Here is a 25,400-nt window from a genome sequence, read left to right as displayed (position 1 = left end):
TGATTAATCAGATTGATTAAACATTGTCCTATACCAGGTGGGCGGGTGCCCATTTTAGAAGGTGTGTCCGCTATGGAGGAGTGAGGGACACGGATTATCTGCAAGATCGCGTAGACCCCGGATTTTTGTTCCCGCAGTTTTGTTTCTTGCTGTCCAGCGACAGTTTTGCTATGAGAAAAACACCGTCACCACCCATCATCCAGACCCAGAGTAAAATATTTTTGTACTCAGAGTTGACTGCGAAATCCTTGAAATGCGGTTAGCTATTTCGAAAGGAGTGAGGTATCTATCCATCTCCAAATGTTAGTATTCATACCGTCCTTGTTGCGTCCACAAGTGGCAATGGTGAATTGTCATAACCCGAAGAAGAATATCACTGATAGAATCTCAAAGAAAAACAATTCTCAACGGGATCAACCACACTCGGTAACTGGCCAGAAGGTGTCAGAAAAGCCTTTGAATGCAGGAAAAAAAGCGATAAGGCCCTCTCTTAGTAAGCCTTAGAGTAGATCAGATGTCAAATTTTGCACCAGAGAAACTTTTAATTCTAAGGGGACGACACCGTGCGTAACATATGCCCTTGGCTGATGATCTGACGAATGCGTTCGCCACACAACGGCAGGCATTGAATACTGTGAACTATATCGATGGTCCATCGTTTGTCAAACAGCGTTTTGAGATCTACTTTTGTCGATTCAATTAAAATATCTGGACAGGAAAAGATGACGGAACTTTTTACTTTTCCTTATACAGCAAGGGTAGATGAAGCATTATGTAGTGGCTTCACGGGTGTGGTGGGCTTATCAATCACGCCAACATCTTACAAGAATCAATAAAACAGGAAGAAATTTTACCTTGTCGATTGTGATGGGATCAACGTTTGTGTGAAGAGTCATTGACCTTTGCTTACGCCTGGGAAAGATCTAAAAATTCAAAATGAGAGTTTACAAAGCGAAAATGATCTTATCAGACAAACGGCCAGTGCCCCGATCTGGCAGTGAACTATATTAAAGAAAATTGATTCACCTATGTACCTAGATGCCAAATTCCAAGGTTGTGCCCAGAATAAGATTTTTTTGTATTTCCTTGAGCGCTGAATAATATCTACAGGCGAAGGTTAGTAAAAAGAAGGTGTGCAGATGGTTCTGTAACCTATTAATATCGTTTCTATGGTTGTACGGTTTGCGTTTAAAATAGTACACCGTTTTATTACAGCACCGATATAATTGATATCAGTGCCCCAGAATGTAACATTTAAGCAACTTGACATCGACACTGGATACTTTTCTTTATTCAACAAGCTTCCGAAGAAATTAATGACAACCAACCCAAAAGAGTCAGCCAGCATATTCTTGGATAGAGGATGTGTCTTAACAAATATTTTCTCGTTGAGAAATGAGGCATGCTGATAATTCCCCTCTCTCAGCACTATAGTTCATCCTGCCAAACGTGGACAAGATAGAGAAATGACACTACCGCACCTCTATAAAGCAGAGTGAATCCCTTTGAGAAGACAAGCTCTATCGGTTATGTCATTGCTTCAGTCTTTATATGCAAGTCATATTGTGATATAAATGAAGTATTTCAACTTCTTCATTTGTATGAAAAATGAAAAATAGATCACATTATCACCGTCGAGTCATTTGGATCGATAAGCGATATCCACATGTAATTTTACCACTTCTTGTGGAGATATAACTGAACGAGATAGCACGTGGTTAAAGATAGAAAGAATATGCGATTCTGCAGACAAGTCAGCATTTTTAGACATTGGTGAACATGTTATGAACTCATGGAGTTTAATCGAACAATTCTGTTTTGGTCCACCCACGTGGAAAAGGGAACATTAAGGGTTGATCAACCTACCCACAGCTCTCTCTATTTCCCCTCGCCCGTCTAGTCATACTTGTTTGAACTTCGAAGTGTATCCCGGCTTATTAATTCTCATTTCCCCCTTAAATTGCATCTTCACTCAAAACAAATCGTCATTTCAGTCATTTTGAACTCAATATTTATCAAGGCAGGCAACTATGTTCAATATCAGCGTATACTACCAACGACGTGTAGAACGAGCAAGGGATGTAATTACTTCATAATGGATACAAATCAATTTGGCATGGTACTCATGATATAGAAAGAGTCCGATTCTTCGGATTGTAAAGACACATTTCTGATAAAATGATAGAAATGGGGAAAGTAATCGCATAAAACGACAATATACAGTGACCATAGATATATTTCTGATGTCCAATAACAGACATTGTCTTTTTATACCAAGGATGCCATCGGTGCAAAAAAATTATTGGAATTAACGTTTAAAAATGTGTAAAGTAGAATGCTTAAAGGCGTTTTATTTAGAAAAAAAAGAAGCGCAGACTTCTTTCACATTTTTTTGAATACAATCAAAATAAATGTGTTTATCGATCCATTTCCGTAACGGTTGGAGTTTCAGGTTATCGCGTCCTTTACGTCAAAGCACGTGTTCATAACCATATACTATGTTGTTGATAAATGTGTTTATGTATACTATATTAACTAACGTTTCAATGGGACTAAAGAAGCGTAGATAATGGGGTATTTTTTTATTTGTTGCAATGACCTTTAATATTTTATATTTCTCCTATATAGGAATCTTAAAATATAGCAACTGAACGTTTACCTATGAAAACTGTAACTGTAAACTTGAAAGTGTATCCAGTCTAAAAATTCCTTTGTTTTTAAAGGGAAAGTTACTTCTCTGTGTACGACAGCTTACAAACCGCCAGTTAGGCCTTTTTTATTTGCTTGGCCCTTCATGTTAATGTAGATTGTGATTTTGAACAAATATGATAGATATCAGTGTCGTGATTAATTTTCGATTCATCATGATCTGTTATTTTTGTTTCTTTTTGTTGCATAGACCTCATAGGAGGTACAAATTACAAATTGCTTCAAGGAGCCATGTCATCGCAAGTATGAGGGCTACAGGAGACATTTTAGTGTGTGTCCAACCAATTTCAGTAACGGAAGTAGGTTTGAAAAATACAGACTAATGCTAGAAGGTCCGACGAATATCCCAACGGCTCTTTGAGTCGACTGAATATCTGAATGCCAACTATACCACATTTACAAAACCCGACACTTCCAAACAAACAACTGAGTTTGAACAAGGAACACGCTTTCCAGAACTTTTGATGGGGGTTATTGTCACCGACTCCCAATGCCCCGTACGAAATAAACAAAGGTCAAATCATGTATGATGTCTGTTGACATTAAGGGTCAGGATCGCTGTCAGGGTCAAATTGTTGTAAGGAGATGCAAGCTCAGGTATTTTCTAAATACCACTTTTAGCCTCGAATTAAGTCATGTATATGTATGTATGTATGTATGATAATACATATATGTATATATATATATATATATATATATATATATATATATATATATATATATATATATATATATAAATGTATATGTTTATATACGTAAGCTTATATATATATATATATATATATATATATATATATATATATATAATATATATATATATATATATAACATGCATACATACATAATGCACATATGTGTGTAGTCTAAGTGCTTTAAGGACATTCTTATGATAGGTAAACTCGATAAATTAAAATAATTAAAAACTTACCAAAACCGTGTTTTCAATGTCACGATGACCTTGCATTTCAGTTTAGCCTATAGGGCCTAATGTTGACGTAGCTCTCGAGTCTATCGCTCCCGTTACTCATTTTTTTCAAGCCAGGTAGAGTTGCAACGCTTTCTTGTCCATTAATGTTCATTGTTTTACGGAAATAAACTGCTTCATATTCACGCGAGGCATGATATACCGCTGTAGGTTTTGTTGCTGAAGTCAATCTAACGATACAATCATCGTCTGTAATCTCATCCGATATTATGTGTAAAGAGCTGCCCTCAATCATGATGTGACAGCAACGCTATGAAGATCGATAAAAGCACAGTGTATATATTTCAGCTGCCAGAGCGTGTGCGAGGCAAACGAGAAAGAGTCGCCTAAAACGCGAAAAGACGATATGAAAGAGGTTTCCTTCCGTTGACAGCCTTGGGGTACGTTGAGAGTTAGGAAATACTAGAAAGATACCAAAGAACAGATCCCTGGTAGGCCTAGCCTACACATTGCGTGACAGAAGGATCATCAAAATTTCAAAATCTTTAAATTTCCATCAGTGAAGACCTCGCCTTCGTTCGTTTGTTCAAAGGGAAGTGCGATAGTTGTAGAATTTTTATCTTTGAATTTGTCTTCTTATCGCATAGCACCCGTTAGGCCTATTGTCACCGTTGCTGTTGTTTAGAAGTGTTGTTACGATAATATATGTTAGAGGGCTAAATTTTCATCGGGTAGCAGTTTTTGAGTCCAAAACCAATCAAAACTTTTTCTCGCATGCATGCTCGCTCCGCGATGAAAGCAGTCCTCATCTGTGTTAGTCCCGTACCGTGACCTCAGTGACAAGGTCAACGCCCTTATTATTTCACGAACGGCCTTTTCTCGTCCGCCGCCCTTTATTAAAATGAATCTTTTCTTTCAATTTAGGCCTATGTTGCCACAAAACGCTAACATGCCTAGGTTTTCATACCCGATAGGTTAACTATTTCTATTCCTAATCTTGAAATCGCTTCTCTCTATAAAATTTTGAATAGGCCTATTAGGTTATAAATTTGTTTGAGCTCCATACTCTTTGTTTCAACCACAAACGATTTTCAGCTTGTTTCATATTTCTATGTGCACTATTATGAAAAGTTATTACATGTAGGGGCCTACAATGTTAATGATTTTTGTAAAATTTAAAGACTGAAAAATGTACCATGCATCTTGCAGGAGGAGTGAACTTCCAATGTTCGAGATGTTTAATTATCTCGGCCCTTTACAGGTTATTTATTTTGAAATACAGTAGCTTGGCCTATTCTATAAACTTTACATCATTGTCTATGTGACTGTATATTAAATAATGACTCGATGTAAAATTACCTTGTACTGAATAGGGTCATTTTTCTAACAAACGTGTCGCGCATGCAGGGTTATCGATACGCGATAGTCTCCCCAGTTGAATAGAATAGAATGGAATATAATCTTTATTGAACTTTGTGCTAAGATCTTGCATATAAGCAAACACAATAAAGACATTGCAGAATTGAAAATTGGAAAATTAAAGATTCTGGAAAATACAATAGGAGACTGGAAGTATCAACTTCCAGTCTGTAATGTCTCCGGTCCGGTCTGTCAGCATCAAAAGTAAACGAGATACCTGAGGTTAGCCTAATTGCATAAATCACATAGCAACGAAGCAATAGTTGAGAGCGAATTTCTGTCTATAAAACGTTCTTTTGATTAGGTCTGCAGCTCCGTTGCATCCGGCCCTTCTTTGCAGGAGGTTACCGTTTCACCCGGGAGGCGATGCGATGTATATATAATGATGGCCGGCAAATTAGTCGGTCGTAGCAAGATCAATGTGGACATGCGTACATGTCATGCATCTCGTCATTTGACGTCAGGATTCCTATGACATCCGGGCATTTCAAATATGGGCGACCAATTGAACAGCTTATACGTGGTCACGTGACTGGTGGCTTAGGACAAGATATTAGCAACAAAACTAATCCGGTGAGCTGAACGTATGCAAAAAGACGGTGAAATATTGCGAATCCTCCGTGAATTTTTGTTCCTTGGACCAATTTTATGAAAACTCTGGAATCTTATGTATCTCCTAAGTGGATAAATTTAAGTGTGAATGGCATGACGGCGTGGATTTACACGTCTTGAGCGACAGCAAATCGCTCAGCTTCTAGCAATCAAGCATACATCAACATCGAGGGTAACAAGGGCAGATCGCAGATCTACAGAAATATCAAAGTCTCCGAAGTCTGATCAACTTTAGAAGCGAGCGATAGAACGTAGGTTGCAGCATGTCGGCAGCTGGCCCGGTTTCGGACAAGATCGATCCTTTCGTTAAGAAGTCTGTTCGCAAAGGAAAGCAGAAAAAATCACAAGGGTCTTCTAAGTACAGAACTAAGAACAGCGTGGAGTTACAGCCCCTAGCCCCCTTGAAAGGTAAGTTGTGTTGACGCTTACATGAGCTTTCATATGCGTCCAGAAAGGTTTATTTAAATCACACATGTTTAACTTTAAGCCTTGCATTGGCACGTACACCTGTGTTTGACACAACCTTGCTGGAAACATGGCTTCTCAAAATTATTGAATAGAGAGGAACGAGAGAGTGGGATGTGGCCCAAGTATCGCTATACGATTACCGGACGCATGCGTTCCTTCAGTCGAATGTGTGGCATACTTCATGAAGGCACGCTGACACGCAGAAGCCATATAAGTAATGTAGGCCAAGTGTAGTGAATTTATTTCAAAACCTACCGTAATTTGCCTTTGAAGTGCCCCTGGAAACCAAACAGCTCAACATGGACGGATGGCAGAAGGTGTCCTGTATGATCACCTCAGATAAATCTTGAGAATTGCCATTACCATGGCAACAGCGCACCGGAGAAACCCATATGCAACAAAGTTGAAAAAGAAGATGATGGATCACATCTGCACTTCGATTGAATAGGTCAAGACATTCGACTTATTTTTGCCTTGGCTAGATTATCGCTAGGGACCCTCGCTGAGACACTACAGCACTGTTAGCTCCCTTGTTCCCACATTCCACCCAACCAGCAATATCAGGGTCCTAATGATGAGTTCATTGTATCTTTTCTTCCAATAAATTAATAAAAGATTTTATAAATTAGGGTTAGTTCTTCCCCCAATGAAACGCAAGCACAGTAGAGATGGTTGGTTATACACCAACTGCTGCCATGACTTGCCGGTGAATTCTGTTGTCCAGAAATATGGCACACACACACACACACACACACACACATAGCTTCTCAAGAATGTTATTGCATCTGTTGTACTGAGAGATTCTGCAATGATAATAGAAAAAAATTGAAGTATTCATAGTGCAAAATCTAGTGTTTGCAAGCAGTTGCTGCGCAGAACTGTAATAATCAGGTTAAGCCTGTGACCTTGCGACTGACCTTTTATTGTGTACGTTAATTTGGTATGGAAGTGTTGAGCAAGTGTTTGCTGGGACATGGAGAAAACAATAACATTTTATGTATATTGTATTTCAACCAACAATATTCCTGTTGAGGACTTGCATTTTCCTGTTGGTCCCAACTATCTAATCATACTGACATTGCATGTCACAAAATTAGAAACTTTTCAGAGAAGATAGTTCCATGGTTTGGAGGAAAATAATGATGATTTACAGTGCGTATTGTAATCATGCAAGCTCGTAAAATATGAAAATAACCAGCATAGATCAGGAGATTGGTTTATAACATAAAGTTTTCATAAGTTCAAGTTTATCTATACAGTTAAGTGGAAAAATAAGGTGTCATTGTATTTTTACACATTTGCATCCTGGTTTCTTGAAATAGGTCATTTTCTGTAAGTTTACATAGACAAGCTTCAAACTCACTCAGGCTGTATTAGAAGGATGGAATATACCCAATGATTGAATGATTTAATCAAGTCAGCGGGTCTAAACTTAACTTTTGAATTGTGTAGCAGTGCAGGTGCATGGACGTATGAAGATGGGTGTAAAAGCATTACATCATGTGGCCATTTAATGCAGGGAAGGGTTCAAAACACTGTTTATGGACTTTGTTATTCGCTGGGTGTTGTTTTTCAAAACTACCGAAGCAAGCAGGTAGTGAGGTCGCAGTGATTAATCAATAGGCATGAGGATTACTGTGTATGCAATGTATTGAGTAGTCACAGAGAAACAAGTATTGGTTAACCTTTGTAAAACTCCGCAGCGAGAAGGAAAAGGGGGGAAAAGCAGTGTATCAGCTTCCAGATCGGCCAGAAATAGAATAAAATTGCTCACAGGTAAATACCACACAACAACAACATTGTAATGTAAATGAAGTGTATACATAACTGGTGTTACTGGGCCGTGAGATCATGAGTGGTCCCTGTCTTTACTTGTTACCCTTTGCCCCTCCCTACCAATATTCATCTTGAAAAGCCACTCTATGCTGATGCAGGGTAATCCTGAGATCATGCAACTATTGCAAAGTCCCACAGTCTGGACAGACAAATATGAGCTGTATCCACAAAGATAAATATTGGTCACTATGAAATTGGGTGTTTGATGGTCAAGTTGTGTCTGATTTTGGAAAAAGTCAACTTTACCCTGATGTTAACACTAGCACGCCCTCTGCTTTCTTGTTGTAACATCCAATAACTTAATAGTTTCTTATAAATTCACCAATCCACGTGTTCTTGTAACTTTCTGATTAATTTAGGAACATCATCAACGAGTTCAGGTAAAGAGAAAACTTTGTCTCTCATCAGCCATGTTATCTTGTATTTCATCTCCTGTACCGACAGGGCCATCAACTAGTGAGTGTATCTATGTGAGGGCCTTGTAACCTCCAATGAGATTGGTCACAAAGATTGAGTCAGTATAAAATGATGTCGCTGAAAGAGATCATAGTTTTGTTCATTGTAAGCGCTCCTCAAGATCTCTCCAAATAATAAGGCTGTAATATCCTTGTCATATTTGGCAGTAATTAACCCCGATGAGCATTTACTGTCTGGTGTCTTTTTTCATCTTGAGAAATGTCTTGAGAAATGAATCTTGGAATAGTAGACAGGAGCCAGTTAACCAGGTTTGCTTCTTAATGAAGGGAAAACAGACCATACAGTACCCATCAAACCCATGGGACTTATAAATGAGACAAGAGACTTTACAAAGGAGCTTGCTAAGCATTTCAAACATCCATGGCAACTGATTGGTTACGGTCAAATTTTGTGTGAGCGAAGTTTAAATTGAACTTCACATACAGGGGCCCAGTCAGCACAAATTTTTGAAGGAATATTTCATATTGAAGGACAGTGTCTCGAAGGCACCATTCTACAGTTTCCCAGGCAGTGGTTCTATAAAAGGACTTTTGTAGAGTAAGCTATGCAGATTAAAATTTCATTATATTTGGCTGGGTGTTTCGGTATGTTGATCTCCCCGGCAGAAGAGTAATGCGAAAAGAGAACAGAGGTCAAAAGGCAGGTTGAATAATACAAGGCTATTGGCATTGCTAATGAAAACACATACATATCAAATTTACCGGTATTAGCCAGTAGAATCAAGGCACTTCTACAGTCAGAGGCATAATAAAACAGATTAGCATTTTGATTGAATGCTATTGCTCAAGTCACTGCAGATGTGAACAATTTGAATTTCAAGCAAATTCACCCGGGCATAAAATCAGTGGGTTATCATACAGTTATTTAGGGCCAATTTGAGTGTTTTTCTGGCTGGCCTGGGTATATTTGAGGTTGAATGTCATGCTGAACTACCAGCCTACACAATGATAATATACATGACGTAATAAATGGAGTGTGATGTTTATTTTTGGAAAAGAGAGATGTGAAAGACAAACAAACAGTAATTGTCCTTGAGCTAACTTAGTCAGCGAATGGCATTTCTTTGGAAAGAATTGCTAATTTTAGAACCTTGAACAATTTCTTACCATTGTACACATATTTTGTTTGATGTTGGATTGATGCCTTTGCAGTATCTCTGAAACATTTTCTCTGTCAATTCTAATGATACCAATGTGAATCATATTATATAACTCTATGCTTCTGTGAGCTGTGGTGAAAACAAGTCACCATTTCTCTGGATTGTGATATTTGGAGGTATGTATGTATGTATCATCTCAGGAGGCAAGAGTGTTCATTATCCAGTCTTGTTTTCAGCTATTGAAGTACACATTGATTTAATTTAGAGTTCTGTAGGGGTATCCAAGGAAAAACTGTACAGCAGTAGTACTCTGTTTGAGTTCAGAAACAAGGATCTAATTTGGCAGTGATCCAGGTGATGCTATTATTATTCGTGGCCTTCCAAGGAGTTCAGTATTCTGAATTTTAGTTGTTCAAGATTTGTATAAATCCTTGTTTTTTCATGCTGGTCAATTCATTTTAGCAATATGAGGAACAAAGGACAATTGTTAAAGAGCTGATAATAAGAATATTTTCCAGTTATTTACTGATGTGAGATTGTTTTATTGTACAAGTATATATACACAGTAGCTGTACAACTTTTAGGTATCTAGATTCCACTGTCCCAGTAGTAATGGCCAGTATTCAGAATCACTGGTAAGGTGTTCCAGATTTATAATGGTAAAAAATTGTCATTTCATCATACATGTAGTCTCAGTGAACATCCACCAGTGTTTAACCCTTATCCTGCCAGGCCTATCACTTCCCCAGAAGCCAAGTCAGTACAATGTGGTACTTAGCCAAAACCTATATGTATTTTCACGTTCTTGACATGGTAAATATAGCCAGTTTTAGTCAGTAAAAAATTACTTTTACAGTATCAATTTTTTCAAGGGTCTTCAAATGTTCAGGTTTTCATTCAAATGCAACATGTGGGACATGTTAATTGTGCCTCACAGTGGTTTAAACTGACTTGACCTGATGGTAACATATGAACTTGGCTGAATAAGGGTTAAATTAGTGTGGATTGTATCCTTACAGAAAGGTGCACTGGCCTGTGATGGATATCCACTTCCTTGTTAATGACCTTTAACCTTATTAAAATGTTTTGGCCTCATCATGTCTCTTGGTTCTTGCTTAGCAGTCTAGTCTGCATAACCTGAATTTTAGATAACCATTTCATCAATATCCTTGTCCTGTATGTCTGTTTGGGAAATTTTTATTTGTTTCAGTTTGTTGTACAACGGTGCACTGGCATGATCAGGAATTCTGTAAAATCTACATGCAAGCTTGTTTTCAGATAAGCAGGGTGAGGGAGGTCAGAGGTTTCTGTGTTGATAACAGGCAGACCACTGTCGTGACTTTACCCATTCAGTTTTAGCCCGAATTACTTCTTTCATTTTCAGACACTGCAGATTATTCTGATACCAGCATTGTCAAATGATCTGCAACTTATACTCTGTAGTGTGTTTTCAATTGGTTTCGTAGGCACACCATGGAGTACGAGTAGAGCACACAATGCTTTATCAGCGTTTTTCCAGCATAGATGTAGCTTGGTCGTCTCATGTGTATTCAAGAAGACAGTCATTTCTCAAAGTGGCCTCTGTCCCATCTGGAACTTCAGAATAATTGCTGCGAATACCCAGGAAAAAGATTGTGCGAAGTGACTGGCACGGAACTATGCTCAGTGCTTAATTGCGTTTTGGAGGGTGCAGAGATATGATTTTGTCACATTTGCAAGAGAAGTTAATGGTGTTACCCTTCACAAGGTGATATGAAAAACCCATCTCAGGCAATATTCATCGTCAGTTTACACCTGCGATACATGGAACATTACAGTAAATATGACCTCTCAAGGGGAATGTTTCTTGAAAGCAGACATCAGAAAACCTAGATTATTCACTCCATGATTTTTCTATACGGTACAAATCCTCCTGTGTCCTGTATTGAATTATGTAAAAACTAACCATTTCTGAGTGCAACTTAGTATATTGAAATAAATAGAATTTTCTTGCAATGTTTTTGCAGCGGTGGAAAATGATGGAAGGAAAAATCATTGTGCATTTTCTTTGTAAAAACAAAAAACTCATATCTTGTGAGCCGGATACTGTGCCAAAATGATAGTAATGTGTTGGGTGTTTGCCATAAAGAGCATTGTAGCTTCTGATGATGCAAGGACTATAATATCAAACTTTCGATTGCAGGAACAAGAATTAGCTTTCAATTCAAGTGTTCACACTACGTAGGATCTTGAGGTTTCAAATTCTTCCTTCCAGGAGCAATGGGCAAGTTTATCACTTCGGGTCAAACCCCCAGTCCCATCCACATGCACAGAGAACTCTTAATCAAAGCAGTAGATGGTGTTTGTGGCTTCGGAGTGTTGTTGATAACCGCCTTTGGGTGTGAGTGATCAGGGGTCAACTACTGCCAGCTAGCTTGATCGGAACCTGGTAGAGTGTCACAGTGTGACTGTGTACATTGCTTGGGTATATTGCCATTCAAAATATCATTTACAGAAATATGCTTGAGTGTCAGCATTGTGTGCTTGCTTCGATCGGCATATTGCTAGCAACATGCCTAGAAGTAATCAATTTTTACTACAATGGATGGTGCCTTTTTATGATACTGTCTGCTGTACTTGTGAATTAAATTTGCTATGACAAGTTGGTCTGACGTCTACAAAGTCTCAAGTTGCAAGGAACTTTTCCAGTGTGGAATACCATGCATATATTGCAGCAGAAAAATATTGTCTGTGACTGGAAAACCAAATACATATTGTGTTAGGATGAAATACTGAAAACTGTAAGTTCAATATTTTTCATGATGTTCTAAATTCACTGAACATAAAATGCAAGCAACAACATGACTACTTGGTGTATTTTTACCACAGATTCATCATGCCAAGTGCTCCATTATTCATAATATAGATACCGGTATTTTTTGATGAATGGGTGGTTTTATCTTCCATAACCAAAAACTTTGGGTCACCCTATCAGCTATGAGTTCTGTTGAGTACAGATCTGTGTTCACGAGACTTACAGGTCGAGTTTCAATAATACATAGATGGAGTCATAATGCTGGTTTGAAATGAGGACAAAAGTATCAGATAATAATGTAGACCCAGCCATGATGATAATCAGACCCCAGAGACCCTGTTATCCTGGTCTCTCACAGACAATACCCACGCTGATCTTTGACATTCAACATAGGTACACATCCTCTGTAGTTTGCAGATGCAGACATAATTGACCCAAGCCCCCCTAACTTCTGGCAAGAGCTCACCAGTTACTGTAATCAATGTGTCGATGCAAGGAGTACCTGGAATTGAGTGGAAATCAATGGAGGACGGAAGGTCACGCTGCCATGAACTTATTCCGTATTGGAAAAGCAATATGGTGTCTCTGTGTGCTATTGACTCCAATTCAGTTTTAAAAAATTACAAAAAATTATCTTTTACGAGTATCTCAACTCACGTTTTATAGACTGTGGGGAACTCGTTGGTACTTTCTTGTTGCACAGAGATTTCTTCTTAAATATTCAACAGTCAGATTTTGTTTACCCAAAATAAAGACATACAGCCATCTGATATAAAAAGACTGGTTCTTAGCACAGCTAAATGAGTTTACTCCAGATTTCCGCTGGCATTGTTCACTCTTCCAGAACCCAACCCTTTTAAGACACTTATTTCTCTAACAGGTACGGGCCAGACCAGAAGCCATATTTCGTGGGTGTCGCTTCCTGTCAGATGCTCATTATAACTGAATAATGAGAGTTATTTACCGCTCATATGGCATTATTAAGTGTTGTCCTTGCATAGTGGCCCCAGGATGAACAGGTACATGTACATTCACACTGAAAGACTGCAGGGTTTCAGTGAGGCATTACACAACGTGTCTGTGCACAATAACACCTCCATGGACAGTCATGACTTGATATGTCACAGGGATATGCCGTCAGGTAGTATTTAGTTGATCAGAGAAACAGAGTGCCCCATCCCCACTCCAGGGCCAATCAGTTTGCAATCGCCAAAGTGATAATTGTCCTATCCACCGTGATGGTTGAAGAGCCCCAGAGCATCCTTTTTCCCATGTTCCTGTGCACCAACCTTTTTCACATCACTTTAGTATAGGTTATTATAGCTGCACAGGACCGAATACTGCGTCAGACACTGCGAACATGTAAGTGGTGCTGAGAACAAGTGAAAATGTAAACTTGTCATTGATAGCAGGTCAGTGTTCTCCCCAGAGTAATTAAAGCATAGGGGCCAGTACTGTTCAGATTTGGTAAAACAATAGAAATTCATTGAGATAATAATGAAATAATATTGTTAAGCAAATTAGCAGCTGTGCTATCAGGTATAGCTCTTTCATTGAAAACCGAGAAATTTGTTGTCAACGGAATGCAAGTGATTTGATAATATAATAACTCAAGTGCCTTTGAATTGTACCCACGCTCAGGAAAGTAACATGATTTCATTATAGGTTGCACTAAATGCTCCAGGTTTTGTAAAATGCTAGGGCCTCAGTAATGCTGGCAGCACTTGTCAGGGAAACTGGATTGAAGACATGTGAAGAGGAGGTTGTCAATCATCTTTCTCCCCATAGCGTAGATATGGTAATGTATCCTGTATGCTGCCATGTTAGTACGCTCAGTGCATATTTCATACAGCTTGACATGTAACAGGGACTCGGATCTGGGATTCCAAATGGCAAGGTGTCTGCTCAGAAAGACAAATGTCTGATTTATGAAAAGTAGGTCCTGTATTATGGAAATCAAGCAGAAAAAGTAGCTAGGACAAGTGAAGGAGGACATTTGTGGAACATAAACATGTAAGCTGGTCATCAAAATCAGTGTAGAATGAATTGATATCATTTCAACGTTTTTGCAGCGTACCTAATTCATTAGCATCATTGTTGTATTCTTTTGAAAACAAAAGTGAAAGTAAAGAATCTGGGAGCATCTACATATATATCCAGATTACAACCATTGGTTCTAATAGGACCCACAGCAAGTTAAAGACTATTAAACCTGTCCTCATGAGGTGATGTTTTGAATTTCCCAAGACATTATAATAAATTGAACCCATTCTGTTGTCCTGTCATGTTCAACATCGTTTGGAGTAAAAACCACACCCAGATGGCAGACGTGTACTGTATGATGTGCTGTGGCTTGTTAGTTACATGACTACGCCGATAACAATGCTTCACCTGATGGACAGAGTTTTGTTCTGTACCCTGTTTTTCTCTGCGCCCAGTAATGCATGCATTCAATAACCTTCTTTCATTGATGTGAGTATAGAGTAACCATGTGCCTCCAAGGGACCATATTGTCATAATGGACATGTTTGCCACAGTGGATTTTATTGAGGGATATGATATGAAATTACTAGTTGTTCCGTTTCATCCAGTGAATTTACAGATGTCCATGTCACAAATTATTAAAAATAACAATGTCTTTGTAAGGTCTATTGATGTCATATCTACTTCACTGGGGACATTAAAATGTCTGTTGTCAATACTTTAAGGTTTCAATAGCCAAGGGCAAGTTCTTGTTCAGAGAGAAAAAGATTGCCCGCCAAGATATAAAGAAATGCCATTCAAGTTTGAAATGCAGGTTTTGGGTGGGAATGGGTTTGTTGATTGCTTCCTCAAAGCCGGAAGGAGAATTCAAAGGTTTGGCAACAGCCTGTAGTGCTAGTGATTTCTCTTGCAAGAGGTTAATTAAATATCTGGCAGCCATATTTATCATCTCAGCAACTTAGGGCAACAATCCGTACACGAGATATATTGTATAATCGTAGAGTAACTTATGACTATCCATGGCAGCCTGGCCTGTTTGCTGATTGGTCGGCATGTGAATTTTCGCATTCATCTCGCAATGGTTCCTGTCAAAGATCTTTTTGAATACATTTACTGTTACAGAAAAAATGCCATTCATCAACTTACCATTTCTCAGAGCAGCGCCCAAAGAACTCCCAGAATGCATCACATTTTTGAGCTATCATGTTTTGTTTCTTTTTTGAAATGAACATTTTTTTTTTATTGGAATCCAAATAATTTGGTTGTTATAGGTGAATCACATTCAGTGCCTATTGTCGTAGCATTACTGGGAAGTATAAAGACATCGTTGGGGGGTTCATAAAATCAAAAGCATGTCAGTATGTCTCAGATGTGTACAAGGCATAATGCATACTTTCATTTAATTTTTGCATGCACATGTCTTGACAAGTGACTGCAGGGTGTGGATGAGGGAAAAAGGTATTCCATTGACGAAGAATAGAATGGTAACAACAAAGCATAAATGTGAATCAGACCTTTGTCTTTCATCAGTGCAAAAGAATAATCCCAAAATATTAATTACTTGTAACTATTCCAATTTAGAAGTGCATTCGTCCTGTCACCCGATTAGAACAGTTCCCCCTGGGATTATTGAAGCAAAAAGAGAAGAAATATCAATATCAATTTGATACTGTCACACAAATTAATTGCGTTCATTTTTCTGAAAAACTGACATAAATTTTGATACGTGAGAGTTGGTAATTACAGGCTGGGTAATCATCAGTGGGGATGGTTGGGTGGGAGGGGCTTGTTCATGTTTTGATGTAATATCTGAAAGAGCAGAACGGACTTTCACTGCATTTGTTGAATGTTGATGGTGACAGCTTCATCAATCATAATGCAGAGTAGCCTTTTACTGTTTGCAAATAAAGGCAGCCAGCGATCAGTCTGCAATCCACCGGCAGTCCCCGACAATTATCAAACTCGTGAACACCCAGAGATGAGATGGTGCTCAAACAAAATCAATATTTTTTGTATTGTGCAATTTGGAGGTGAAAGTGCATTTTTTTACGAGATTTTAAAAGTCACAGTCGAGTGTCGCGATACCCCCGTTGACTTTCATCACTTAGGCAAATGCGTAAAATGCAGAAATTGTAGTATCGTGGTGTTGAATTTTCAAATGTAAAAAAAGCAGTGACTTGATGTTTATTTTCAAGGATCTTAATTTGGAATTCAAGAAGTACCGATGTGGAAACAAAGTTAGATATTTGAAGAGTTGTTGTAATTCATGTGTAAAACGGCTTTCCAGATCAGATTTTAATCTCTGCAACAGTTAATTAATCAATCAATCAAATTAAAACTGCCGAGATGGAGCAGTAGGTATTTGCGGTATTTCAACTCTGTCAACAAATCAGAGGCAGTGTTTGTAATGCAGTCACTATTGTTGGTATGAGAACATGACGATTGGTTCGTGTAGAAACTGCAGGTAAATTACTTGTCCGGGAAGAGTTCTGTGAGTTGATATCTTCAGCTGAACACTGAACTGCTATTAGCAAATTGTCTGTTTTTCTCTCTTTCGTTTATGAAACCTGATGTTTATGCAGGCTAGTCTTGTTTGCTCTCACTTACTTTGCAAAACTTAACAATAAAAGTTCCAATTTTTCGTTGATGTGAGTGATCTTTCTCATCATGGAGGCAACTCCATGTTCACATGTAAGCGTGTTTTTCAGACGTAGGAATATGTAGCATCAAAATCACAAGGATGTTTTACGGTTGCCAGATTCCCAAGTACATGACCAAACAGTGACATTGCAATGAGTTGGGTTGGGCCAGAGTGACCAGTGCAAGTGATTTCTAATTATATGAAAGCATATGGCCAGTATATGCTTGACTAACTGTTTTGTTTTGTTAGTCGGTGGCCGTATTTGAGGCACCTGACAGAAAGCCCTCGTAGTGTAAACAAGATTGTTTACCTTAGTGACCAAGGTATAGAGGTCAGGACGCCCTATGACCCCAGAGTGGGAATTTGATGTATGTGACTTACTTTTGTCATCCATTATCCGTTGTTAGTGCATTTGTCCATTGTGGGTCCTTTAAATTAGAATTTTCAGTGTGCATTATTCCTCTGAAAAAAGAGGGAGAAAGAGAAAAGGGCATGTCAGGTGGCAATAAATGGTTTGGTCTGTGTTTAGACTGTACTGTGCATAGATTCTGGGGGACTTGAAACTGTCAGATCCAGACAAATGAAAAGCGGTTTCTATGGTGACTGCACAAATGAAGAAAAACATTAACTTTGGTTCATTTCCCACTTTCAAGAATTACTTTCGGTGTTTACACGATTAATCTTCATTTAGATTTCCTGTGCCTTGAATGGAAGAGAAATAACTCTGCCTTTGTGAGTAATTGTATTATCTTGTCATTGAGTGTTTCGGCTTTTAAGAGAATGTTGTTCAGGATAATTAATAACTGGCATACTTGTCTTTTCAGGACATCTTGTTTATGCCAGCTTACTCATACTGTCAACAAAATCATTTGGACAAATATTGTACAGTTAGATTCTTTCTTTGCTTCTGGGGAATTGCTTGACCTGTTTCCACATTTGACCTGGTTGCTAAGTCAAATTTAGGGTCACTAAATTCAATGTCTTAAATTGTCTGTGACTTGGAAGCTTAGATTCAACATCCTGTTATTGTCTTCTGATATAGTAACCATATTACTGTATAAACCCTATCAATTCGACCAGAAAAAAATAATTATGATTTTAAATAGTTGAATTATTAGAAAATTATCAAAGCCAAAATAATTTTAGTGGTCAAATTATTAGGGATTTTAACTTTTTTGACAGTTCATAAATGATATGCTTACCATCTTGGATGATTGAAAGATATAAAGGTGACTTTCCTGAAGTCCAGACTTAGACATTCTGTGCTGTACATTGTATTGTTCTGTGTATTTTATCAAAATAAAGTGTTCTAAACAGCTTGTCATGATTGGACGGTTGAATTATTGGAGATTGAGAAAGTCCCAATTTCTGTCTGTGGTTAACTAAATAAGGGTAAAATGAACTACTTTTTAGAGAATAAAAATAGGGTGGCTGAATTAATAGAGTGGTTTAATTAACATGGTTTTTACGGTACTCAAAGCTGTACGGGGATTAGAGTTGCTGGAACTGGATTGTCTAACACAAAAACTCAGCATTTTCCTTGACATTTTCGTCTAATGATTTCTTTTGTAAGAGGCAAAGTTGTGTTGTGGAAGACGTCATCAGCGCACCACATCAAAGAGAGGTGCCTTGATTTAACCCAAGGCAATCTGCATGTGTCGGGATTTAGAGAACACTGCGCCTGTGGATTCCTGCAGAGGCTGTGTTTGGTGTAACTGTTCACGGGACATGTTGGCAACCGTGTTTGTACTCTGACCCCAACAGAGAGAGGCAACAGCGTAATAATAACTGATTTATGAGCGTGAAATGTCATTGTAACGCTTTGTTGAAGGGACACAACAGGAGAACCAGCGACTAAACAACCTATTCTGTCACTCGAGGGTGAACTCTTATTTGTGAATTTATTACAGAAGGAAAAGATGATGTTTGGAAACCAACATTTTGGTGAAGCTGACACAGACTAAGAGTATAATACATGAAATGAAATTGAAATAGGAAATTGATTGATTTTATTGCAAAGTTGGGATTTTAAGTTCTGATAGACAAAGGGCTGTGTAAAGCAAAAATATCTATTTATTCATTTTCAAACAGATCATTTGAAGACTTTAGGAATTAGTGAGACCCGCCATTTTGTTCACAAACAAAGATGTGTGGTCCCATGTATGTAGACTGTACACTGACACTCCGCACACATAATTATTACAGTAAAGCCAGTGAAAATGTACTGAAAAACATTGTACTTTATTTCACTAATATTAACAAGCGTTCGGTAATTACACTGAGTCTTGCATTGTTTATATAGAATCAGAGAGCCCGAGCATGGGATTTAAGCAACGGTCGATCAGGCAGCATGGAATGTTTAACTTCCATGGAAACAGCAGAATCTGGGAGAATGAAATGTTACCTTGCTATGACAACATCTGGTCAAGAAACACACAGTATTTCCTCTTCATGGCAACTTGCCATCAAGACGTTTCCCCCCTTATCATCAACAACGCAAAATTGTCGGCTGGCAACAGCGTAGGGCCTCTTATGGATCACGTGTGCGTGAAATTTGTCTTGGGTGCATAGCATGCAGTGATGTATGCGGGCCCTTCAAATTTGCATAATCATAATTTATGCAGAGAAAGAAATCATAGTTGATGTGATGTCACTAATGGCAAATGTTGTACAAGAACAGAGGACGTTTTCTTCTTCCTGGTGATCCAATGCAAGGAGGCCAACTTCCGTTGTCAGCTGATCAATTCTGGTTGTATGGCTGCTTTTTTTGTCAGTGACAGTGTCTTCACATCATTAAAACCTAACAATACTCTCCTGAGCACCAAAGAGGCAGAAATGTTGACTAGCTTCATCATAATTATAATTCTTCTGATGTGATTTGTCTGCAATTAGTCAGATTAAAAGCGGATGTTTGTCAGGCTGTTTGTCTACTTTGGATAAAATTAGACGTGTACGTTAATGCTTTTGCTACGGCTTCTCGACATATGAATTTAGCATTTTAGCTTTCCACTCTGCGGTTTGGCTTTACGCTCTATAAATATTATAATTGACAATTTGAGATGGGAGAGGACATGCAAGTCATTAAATTCTTTCAGTGGCAGACGACAAGATGTGCACTCACGCTACACATATAGCCGGCATCGCATACTGAGCGCTTGGAGGCCATTCACTAGAGTAGGTAATACTTTACGTGGGATATGAAATCCAGTTGTACTCAAATACGTTTATCTATTTTTATGCATTTGTAAGTGGGTTAAAGTTCAGAGAGCTATAACAGTGCTGTAAGAAAATGGCAACCTCATGTGAAAATCTGCAGTTTGTTGTATGGATTCCTGCCAAACTACACGCAAACACATCTTTATTTGCAGGGAGCTTGCTATCAGAAGTGCAAAATTTCAAAGGGGCCCTCCAATAGGATGGTTGATATCAAACTAAAAAGAGAAAGAGAGAATGGTTGCTGCTTGGGTAAAATGACCTATTTTTTAGGGGCATGGGGGTAAAGCAATTTGTGGAATCTGTGTTTTTGAAAAGTTAGGAAAACTAATGTATTGGGTTACCAGCATTGAAGGAATAGATTTGCGCTATATGTCAAGCAGGTCTGTATTGCATTTTGTGCAAGTACACATGTAAAATTATTAGGCATGACGCTTATCATAATTACAATATTTCTGAACATTTCCTGTTAAAACAACCGTCGGTCTTTCAGCTTTGTCTTAGATAACCTGAACACATGCACCTTTCGAAAACTACAGAAAATGGAGTTTTGTAAAAGAGGAGTATTAGAGACTTGCTTTACTGTTCTCTATTGGTACTCATGTAGAGTGTCTGGCACAATTTAAAATTCTATCAAGTCACATGCATACAGCTTTCACATGCTGTCCTCTTCACACAGGCCATTGCCTCGTGATCTGTTCCCCCAGGGTACTCGGAACATCTGCCACCTTCCTATTATGAAATTTCAACGTGTAATGTTCAAGGGAAACACTCGTCATGATATGTACTGTGCAAAAATATAAGCATTTAGTTCTAGATGTTGCATGTTGCATGTAGTTACCAAAATATCATTTGCTTTAGGGTTCTTTCAGTGCAACAGTCGTTGGAACTGCGCTCAAAGGTCGTATGGGACCCATACAGCCAATGTAAACACTGTATCCTAGGTACGATGGTGATTGACGAAAGTTAAAACATATCTGTCTTAATCTACATCGCATAATTTTAATGTTGCAGCCATGATGATGAGGTGCATCTGGACATCGTGCATGAAATACATTGTTTGTAAGCCAGAAACTCTCACAGGCGCAGTTCCGACGACAGTTTCAAAGTGACCCACTTTCATAGCAGCATTGGCAAAGAAAGCCTTTCACATTACGGTATTTTTAGTTTTTGACCTCCAGTAGTTTCTACCCAGCACATAGTGTAATCCCTCTCTTTGTGGTATAGAGGTGGTTGAAAAAGTTTACTAAATGCAACACAATGTGCAATATCAGTAGTCAGTGAGTCTATTGGAAGGCCATCAGGTATACAAAGCCAATGTTACCAGGGCTCCATAGTCCTTGTTCTCGGATTAGCCTTGTTATCTTGGGGCACTCTTATTTTTAGACCAGAGAATGTTACTGAAGCACTGGGGTCATTGACCTTTATTGCCAACTTGTTGCAAAAAAAAACCTTGGTGAACCCTGGATGTCATCAAATTCGCGTGCATTATTAGAAGTTTTTCCCAAATTTTCATGTATAGACATGCACCTAGCAAGGCTCATATGACTGAATGTACACGAACATAGTTACTGAGAAATTCTTTGTGTAAACTACTTTTGCTGTACCTTTTCTTGTGCTTTTGAAAAATAACAAGTAGGCCATAATATTTGCAAAAAAAAAACCCAGATTGTGAAAATGTTCTATCAGAAATGAACAAGGTGCATGTGATCATCACCTGTGGATTGTATTCCATCGGCTTCCAAGAGCTTGGCTACTTGAAAAGTTGTGGCGAAGCAGAGCTAGAATACTAATCCCAGAACAAATACTTTCTCGATTGGCAGGGAATATAAGAATTTACATTTGTCTAGTAAAGTATGGATTACATGACGTGCTCATGGGATTTGACAGATAAAAAACATAAGTAAGCATCTGTATCTTGTTCAGACATGTAAGCCTACCAGAATTATCTGTTTGGTCTGATAAATCAGTTTTAACATTATAAACCAACTTTTATCTCAAAGTAAACACTGCCTAGTCTCATTCTGGGCATCACATCCCATCATCACATTTGGACAGAAAGGAGAAAGAAACACAGATTCTGTGCTGCTTGCCCGGGCGTGTTGCACGGAGTGGCTTTATGGAGTACCCACAAATGCCTTCATGGAACACATCAGTGAAACTAAAACATGATAAATTAGCAGGGGAATGAATTAACTAAATTAGTTATAGTTCTGAAAAAAATGGCATAAATTATGACAAACTCTAGAAAAAATTACATTATTGATCGTGGAAAAAAATATGTAGCCGACTTCAAACTAGTGGATGTGATATGCTGCAGAAGGTACACTTAGAAATAATCTACTCGTGTGTATCATATTGACCTGAAACTGTCAACAACAACTGTGCATGCTTCCTGAAAACAACCAGAAGAATGGAAGATTCTTGAGGTTCACGACAGGAGAGAATGAAAATATGTTTCTTGGGTTTCCTTCTGTAATTTTTTGTATTCCATAAAACCTGGTGTGTCAGCATAAAGCCCCTGACAACTAGATCTATTAAAACACTGTTTTGTTATTTGCTTGCAGATTTCACACAATAATTTCATGCGCCTTTGAGTCATAGTTCTTTTTCAATCAATATAACAAATTTGGTTGTTTTGCGATGAATCATCAGTATAGCAATATATGTATATGGTGTTCTTTAATGCTTGGTGAGATGGAAATTTGCAGTATACTGTATTTTATAAAAGAAGGTCTGATTATCAGGGGAAAAAAATCATGTAGAGGTATACATATTAAATAGATTGTCTCGTTGAAATGTCAGCCATAATGAAAAACATATAGGAGACGAAGATGATGCATTCACTGTACATTACAAGAAGGCATTTTCACGTTCATTATGTAAATGGTCACGGCATTTAGGGTGCAGCAAGATAGGACTGATATCTTCAGGCAATGTACAATTTTCAAAATTATCTGTGGGATAGGTAATGACATTGTGCTGTAGCTGGGCCATTTATTATAGACAGATTTTAGCATTAGCCATGGCAGTATGTCAGTTTGTAATGGCCTGTTCTGTTCATTCATGTTCCAATTAAACTGTATTCAGCAAGCTGGGTGAAAAATGCCCTTTTCCTTTATGATTACAAAATGTATGTAGAATTAAAAAAAGTTGGGAATAGGTATATTTTGAAAACAGGAGCTGTCTCAAAATACTGCAAGATGGTTTTCAAGTTCTTTGAGTGTAACTTGTGTTAGTGTTCTTGTAGCTATTCATAATTTGAAGTTGTTAGCAAGTCTCTGTGAGCACACAGTAAGTGAGGCTACCCACAATTCTCCATGATCCGTACACTCGGAGATCACTCACTGAACTGAAGCAAATTTCTTCTGTACACAGAACACCTTGGTCCATATTTCGAAATTCTGGGACCATAGTTTTGATAATCATAATTCTCTAATTTCTCACTGTGAATAATGAGAAGATCAACCCCTTTTCCGCGGAGGAGATAGCAATTTTGTGATTTTGTCAACATAGTTTTTTGACAGCCATATGCAATATTTTCAAGGAAACTAAGGGAATAAGTTGCATCTGTGTTGGCAAAAGAAAGGGTATTGATTTTTTTGAATGTTTGTAACAAAGGAAATTTGCATGTCTGACAGGTGGTATGATGAGACCATCTTAGTTGCTGATAACTTTACCTTGACAAGTGTACAATTTTTAGCACCTTCAAACATGGAATTCTTATTCAATTTACTCCTGAATTTTAAACATAATCAATAATTTTGGACCATAGTTTTAACCAATAATTCTAAAATTAAATTTTAAGTTTCAAATTGTTCAGAAACTGATACAATTGAAGAAGCCTTTAGCAAATAATGTCTGAGCACACAAATCAAGGGGAATTGTGGGTAGTCTCACTTACTGTGCAGCACTGAAAGGTACTGGAACGGCAAGCCCATCTATACATGCATTGTGCTGCATACATATGATGAGTAATATCCCTTCTGATTTTAAAAGGATGGCAGTGGATTCAGTTGATATACTATGAATGGGCTAGTCTTGAGAACACAGTGATGTTGTTATATTAGAGGGTCACACAGTTCATCCAGCCTTCATCTTCAGCCCTAATCCAGCCACACAGTGTCACTTTCCCGTGTGCCAAGTCAGTAAAAAGCGGTATTGAACAAACTCTATGTGCGTCTTCACCACTTTGCTCACTGTGTACTGTCTGTGATCAACTAAAAAGGTATTCACAGGCCTTCAAACATTCCATTTTTTGCAAAAATGCAGTATATCGGACGTGTTATGGCTCACTGGTTTTCACCTGATGGTGACATATGAACTTGGCAGGGATATGACATTTTGGTGTGAACAAGAGAAATATGCCCGACTACCGTCACCATCAGCAGAAATAAGCCCTTTGTATGCACTCAAAACAGAATTCATGGTTCAGAATGGCTTTCCAATTCACAGATCAATTTAGACATCCTGTAGATTATCCTAAACCTTTTGAAAAGGGTGTATGGCTTAACTCCAACCATGATATAGGTGATGCAACAGAGAAATAATATTTGCAGACCGAAGACTTCAAACTCTTCCTCTGTTATATTTCTAACCACAGACAGTTGTTCAATATGGAGAGTATTTACTCATTTTTGGGAAAGGGAAAGCTGAACAGGTAACAGTTGGTTGATGGATAATGCAGCGAGAAATTTGTGCATTGTGTGTCAGTGGGCGTTGCAGGTCAACGACCTGAGCAACAATATGATTTCCATATCTGCACACACAAAGTGCAATTTGTCAGTCAAATATGTACACAGAAGAAAGATTAACATTAAAAACAATATGTTACCCACAATAGCACGTTAATTTAGAAAACCCAAATTTGGTATCAATCTGGTGAATAAATATTTTTATATGAACATCCTGTAAATATATCAATCATAATAAATTGAGAGCCACATAAGCTTGTCTCTTTGACAGTAGTCTTCTTGCGCTCATTACACAGGTTTTGACACACTACTTATTTCAGACTTACTGTCTTAGTCATATTTACAATCTGTGCTACAAAGGTTCACTGTCCAGCTTTACCAGTGCAATCAACTATACCAGTATATTGATAAATGGTGTATTAATTAATAACAGTCAAGATAGTGTAAACAGAGTCATTAAAAATGCAAAAGGCAAAAATTGCCGAATTTTTCAACTGCCTAATATTTCATACACTATCAGTGATTGTGTA

The 25,400-nt window shown here is 38.1% G+C and overlaps 1 protein-coding gene across 1 annotated transcript in view; it reads left to right on the top strand.

Moving 5' to 3' along the window:
- Positions 1–5,542: 5,542 nt before the first annotated feature.
- LOC139149841 (serine/threonine-protein phosphatase 2A 56 kDa regulatory subunit epsilon isoform-like) overlaps positions 5,543–25,400 on the top strand; it is a 76,517-nt gene continuing 56,659 nt past the window's right edge. Inside the window, exon 1 of the mRNA XM_070721842.1 lies at positions 5,543–6,073. Within this exon, the coding sequence (XP_070577943.1) occupies positions 5,929–6,073 (145 nt within the window). The 5' untranslated portion in view covers positions 5,543–5,928. The remainder of the gene's footprint in view (positions 6,074–25,400) is intronic.

This window comes from Ptychodera flava, chromosome 14 (genome assembly GCF_041260155.1).
Source record: "Ptychodera flava strain L36383 chromosome 14, AS_Pfla_20210202, whole genome shotgun sequence".
Lineage (NCBI taxonomy): Eukaryota > Metazoa > Hemichordata > Enteropneusta > Ptychoderidae > Ptychodera > Ptychodera flava.
Note: the sequence above shows the minus strand (reverse complement) of the source record. Positions and strands in the feature narration are given on the sequence as shown.